The following is a 6,000-nucleotide window of genomic DNA, read 5'->3' on the forward strand; positions in this document are numbered from 1 at the left end:
TTAATAAAGGAAGGAATGTTTAAAACATTTAACAGAATAGGAAGGAGATGCATATATCGCTTGCCTATTATTTTCTCATTATCTTTTAATAATGAAGTACAAAACTAATGAGACATATCATAGTAGCAAGAAACCAGTCTGTGAGTGAACTATCAATATGCTTTGTGGGTGTTGAAGATACTTGGCTTAATCCTGTGTGTGCCAACTGTCTCTTACACCTTGTTTTAGGTCAGGGACATGCTGAATTTGTGAGATGTGTGCTGCACTGGTAGTCTGTATGTGTGTCATGAATCCTTATGGAGGATTTCCAGACATCCTGCTACATCTTGGACAAATGCTATGAAGCCACTACTGTCACAGTTATCCCTGTTCCCTTCTATCCGCAGTTCCTTCACCCACCCACCCCCCTAAATAAATAAATAAAGGAATAAATAAGTAGATTCAGCTTCCCACTCCCTTCTCCATATATTTCCAATTGTCTGGAAGGCATCACACAGGGAAGGAACCTTCTTGTTTCTTGGCTTCCCTTTCCAGGTATTGTTATTCCAACTTCTTTTGCCAGTGCAATCTTGATTTGTATACTATACTAGATCAGTGATTTCTGGATCTGCTGTTAATGCCATGGCATTTCTCTACTAACCTCAGGCTGCTCATCTCCAAACATTGCACTGAGAATGAAGATCCATGCATTTATTACCCAAATCCTGACTTCCAGAAGTAGTGAACCCCTTTCCCCATTTCTGAAACATATATTTTCTATCTCCTCTGTGGAGTCCAGCACCTGAAGCAGCCCTGTGCAGAGAAATGGGGGAAATGCACCGGCTGGGTACTTGTGAAAGCTGGAGTAGTTTATTCAATCATTTTTTATTAATATTAGCATTTTTAATTAACTGTTATATCAGTTTATGATCTCCATCTTTACTAGAAAAGGACAATGACATTACCCAGATACAGTCTTCCCAGATAAAGTCTAAAAATTACTCTGCCCTTGTTATTTATAGTATGAAATGATTTCTTGAGCCTTTGAAGAAGTCATGTCCAGATTTGTAGATAGAGAATATAAAAAGAACCTTTTTTTAGGTTTTGCAAACATGCAAATCATGTTTGATTTGCAGTATCAGTTAAACTATTCCCAGTATCACATTGAGAGGGCTCATCGTTTATCATACTTGCCAGTACCAGGTCCACTTTATGATGTGAACAACCAGCCTAATGAATTATGTGGATGTGCTGGTCTTCCTGAGCCCTCTCCAGAGCTAGGAATACATTAGCCAGCACAGAGATGTTCAGAGAATTCAGTATCATAAACACGGCTGTTCATGTGGTGTTGTACCCCAGATACAGCCAATTCATTGCACAGTTGCAGACTGCCTCTGCAGTGAAATTTGGAGTGAACATGTCTGGGCAGAATCTGAGAAATATCAGAGAACCACTGAATGATTTAGGTTGGAAAGGATCTAAGGTGGTGTGGTTCAGGCCTCTTCCCCCTCCTTAAAGCAGGGCTATTTTGGACATTTGGCTACATATCTAGACCAATGTCTAAAGCCTTCTAATTCTATCCAGATTAAATTTGCAAAAGTAAAGACACAGCGTCTAGGCAACTCAGATTTAGAAAGCCATTACAAAACAGAAAATGGCAGAAAATTACATTAGTGATCAGCAGCAAAGCTAATAATGCAGAAGTGGGTGCCTGAATTTAGCTGATAATTTTAAAGTACTTTACAGCCTAATAAACTTTGATCACTCCCCTGGGGATTTCCTGTGAAGAGCAGACTCAGTCCTGCAATCAATCCATTAGTTAAGCTGTCTTTGTTCTTGTGAGTAATGTTATTTACATTTCTTTAGATTGTTCAGAGAGACAATGTGGACCCTTTGGAAATAGAAAGACTGTGTGAAAGGAGGTAATGTAAATATTTGGAAAAGGACTGTCCTTTTCCAACAGTCTAAAGAACAGTCTATAATTAATCTGTAGTTACTTGAACAGGTAAATGTAACAAGTTCTTATATTAAGGCAGCACAAAGTTTGCATTTAACTTTGCTGGATATACAGTTGTGAGAAATTCCGCTTTTAGGCCTAGCTGTTCCATATATGACCACTGTCCACAGTAATTTTTCATTTGAAGACAGAAGTGAAACTATTGTTCTTATACAATATTATTTGTGGGAGGATTTTTCTCAGTGTAAAAATAGAGAAAAGTACTATTTAATTCTATCTTTTTTTATTTCAAACCTGGCTGAGTTAGGAGACTGGTATGTGAGTATTTTTATCAAAGGACAAATATTGGTTTGGACAGTACAAGAAGGAATGAGAATTTCTGTGACAATAGATTTAGAAACTGCAAAGAAAAAAACAACAAAAAAACCCCAACAAACCAAAACAAAACCTGTTAGGGTGCAAGACAGTTGAACAGAAATAGAAAAGCATCTGCACATAGGATTCAGGAAATATGTTTTCCCAGGGGCATTAGAAACATACTGGCCAACTGTAGTTCAGGTTGCCTGTTGGAATGCTTTTCTGCTTCTTCCTGCTGCCCACGCTATTGTCTGCTCAAAATTCTGGCACATATCATCTCGGCTTTCCATTGCTGACATCACCTGATTGCACCGTTCATTCAAGTGGGTCAAGCCTTGTAACTCCAAAATATATAGCAGCAATCAAAAGAAACTGAGCTCCAACCTACACAGCAAGTTTCTGCTTGGTAGCCCCGTACAGCTGGCTCTGTTCAGGGTAGGTCAGCATTGTAGCAGTAGAGCCAGCCAGAATTGCTGTCATGGAAGGGAGGATGTGGCCCCTTAATTTTTTTCCCTGATGGTTGGGTTTTTCTCAAACCTCATCCCCCACAACCTTGCAGCATTATTGTTTCATGACTACGTTATTTCCATCGAGTACTGGCAGTCCTGACATTGATAGGCAGTGAATCAATACTTTTATAGAATCACAAAGCCAAACTAGTTCTGCAGATCCACAATGTGCAGTATGTGGTTTTTTCATTCTGGATGTAATAACTACAATTTGAAGTACGCCCCCGCAAGCATTGATTGTGTGGCTTGAGAACTTCACAATAAAGAATTTAATTAAGAAAGAAGAAACTGCATCACTCCATTTTGAAATGAAAAATTCACGCGAGATGTTTTTTTCATTTTTGGGCTGTAATAGCAATAATCGTCTTTAGCTGAGGACATTTCCTGGGGCTTAATGGCCCATGGCTGTGCTTCTTCAGGTGATCATCATCTCCCAGCAGTCATTAATCCCCAACAAATGCCCTGCACCTCAGTCATTAAATGTGCTTAAACGTGCTTCTTCTGAAAATGAAATACTTCTATATTTAATGCATCTTCCAGGAATAGGAGTGATCTTCCTGAGGTGAGGAATGAAAGGAGTTTAGTCATGTGTCAGACAAGTACTAATTATGACAAGTGGATAAGATCTGTTTCTGGAGATAGCACAACAAAGAATTTTTCTACAGTAAGAGCGTGTTATATGTAAGTCATCATTTTCTGTATGTCACGATTCATACTCATCCCAATCACGTAACAGCCAAATCAGAAATACAGAGAGTTATTTGTAGTTGGTTTTCTTCTACGAGGCATCTCAGCAAAGGAATAAAACATCTCACAAAACACGGAGAGTATGTGCCTGCAGCAATGCTTAAAAAGTCTTTCCATTGCATAGCTGTAAAATAAAGCTATGCAGTTTTACAAGGTGTTCGTGATAATGCAAGCAAAAAAAAAAAGAAGTTAAATCTTTCATACCTAAAGGTCTGAAACTCTTATAAGTAAGTCTTTAGGTGAGAATTTTATGAGTCTTTCTTACAAATGGGACCACAAATACAGCACCAACAGTGTCATCAGAGGTTTTAAACACAGCCTACCACCCTTGCTCAAGAAGAATTAAAACCTTCAATGAAAATAGTCAAGGAGAATTTGTCTTGATAGAGGTTGAATGGGGATTGGATTTTTTTATTTGATTGGAATTCTACTTACTGATGCATTGCGTTATTTCCATCTCCTGCTACTAAGTATGTAATGCATAGATTATATGGAGCCTGTATCTGTCCCAAAGATGTTGTGAAAAGGGATCAGACCTGATCCCATTATGTTCCCTTCAATGAGTGCAAAAGGAGTACCTTTTTAGATATTATGATCATTTATTATTTATGTTGGACATTCAGATCTCATGTACTTTGGTGAGTGACTGTATAAATGAGGACAGAAGTAGATTTTTGGGCCATGCATTGTTAAATGTTGAACGTTAAATGATGTTATGTTAAAAATGGAGCTTTCCTAGTCAGTACCTTTTGATTGCAGGTTAACCTGAAAAAAGAAATATTATAACCTGACCCCAAAATTCCTTTTCTTTTCAATTTTCTCTGTCCCTTCAAACAAACAAAAAAATCACCCCAACAAGGCATCTTCCAGTATAAATGGAATGTTTTGTTTAACTCACAGTAAAAAATTTCACTTTAGTAACCCATAACAACTGCCTTAGTTTTTCAATTTTCTAAATTAGAGAAATTTTTCTACATGAAAGACAAAGGTTTATTTAAGAAAACTTAAAATACAAAATTTCACATATACACGTGCACATGCGTTTTATCCTGCTCTTTTTCTTGGTTTTTGGACAAAGCTATTATCTGAATTAGACTTTACCCTGCGAGTATTCCTACTCATCCCAAAGCAGTTTTCAGCAAGTAAACTAATTAAATATATATATTAATAGATCTTTCATTAAAATTCACTGACTAAAATAAAATATGCACAAAGCCAAGGACAAGATAAAGAATATTACATCTTTAAGTTCTTTCCAGTCTAGTTTATATCTCATCATAAATAGTAGGTTGAGGCATCAGTACTGATCTATTCTACTGCAGCTAGAACACTTATTTTGCTGTAGATTCTATTTAAGGCTACTTTGGTTGTATGGACCTGACCGTGCAACTTACCATGGCAGCATTCTTCAGATCATTTGCCAAAAAAACAGTTAAGATTTTTGCACTGAATGTGTGTCACATCTGGTGTTATTATTGTCCCGTCTTATTATATATGACTCCGAGTACTCCAACTCCAAATCCAATCACAAAGTAGGGACAGTCATGCAGACTTTGCCAGTTATTTTGTTTTGGTCCCATTCAGAAAGAACAAATTCAAACAGGAATGTACAGGATGAAGAACCATAGAAAAAAGAAAGCATATGCTCCTGAAGTGAATTTATCAGTGTGCCTAGAATTCTTGTATACTTTCTCTACTGAAAAGCTCACTGTTTTCACCCATTCATTATATTTACAGACAAGTATAATTTAAGAAATCTTATGTTTCTCATTTTAAATTCTCTGTTGTAGGTTTTGTTTTCCCTCTGCGCTGCATTCTGGGGAATCCAAATTATGAAGCAGATCACTTCATCTAAAGATAAACATCACTGAAAGAACAGATCTAACATCACTTTAATTATGGGAACATCACCTTGGAATAACCTTTGAAGTTCCTTGGAATTAGTCAGCCATGAATCTTGCTGAATCGCAATCATTTCACTTATGATAGGAGAGGTTTGTGATTTCATGTGAAAGTTTGAAAGGTTCATTGGAATGTGTATTCATTTTTATTTGATTTTTAAAAAAATCTGCAATTTCTCCCAAATTTAGATAAAATATTTTCTCACAGCATGTAATTTTACATTCAAAGGATTACAAAGTCTTAGAAACCATGTAAAACTAATTGCATTTTGCAGTGATTTTGTAAGTAATCTTATCTGAAAAGTATTTTTCACAAGAGGAATAATTAAAATCATATTTGTTGTAACCTGGTATAAAGTGACTGACTGTCTTCCTATTGAGGCTAAACGTAAACATATGTGAATGTCAGTTTTTCCGTAATGATTGAATTACACCAGAATCTCAGTGTCATGCCCAATTCGGTGTTCATAACATACAGCTACATGAGGATGAGTAGTTGAGGCAAGAAAATTATTAAAAGCAGCATGATAAAATAACTCAAACTAGTATG

At 36.6% G+C, this 6,000-nt stretch overlaps 1 protein-coding gene across 2 annotated transcripts in view; it reads left to right on the plus strand.

Moving 5' to 3' along the window:
- The window catches only part of AGMO (alkylglycerol monooxygenase), a 195,169-nt gene extending 189,373 nt beyond the window's left edge, over window positions 1-5,796 (plus strand). For both annotated transcript variants that reach the window (XM_040590914.1, XM_040590913.1), the window contains exon 13: window positions 5,340-5,796. In XM_040590914.1, coding sequence (XP_040446848.1) covers window positions 5,340-5,420 — 81 coding nt within the window. In that variant the 3' untranslated portion in view covers window positions 5,421-5,796. The remainder of the gene's footprint in view (window positions 1-5,339) is intronic.
- Window positions 5,797-6,000: the final 204 nt, after the last annotated feature.

This window comes from Falco naumanni, chromosome 4 (assembly GCF_017639655.2).
Source record: "Falco naumanni isolate bFalNau1 chromosome 4, bFalNau1.pat, whole genome shotgun sequence".
In the NCBI taxonomy this organism is placed as follows: Eukaryota; Metazoa; Chordata; class Aves; order Falconiformes; family Falconidae; genus Falco; species Falco naumanni.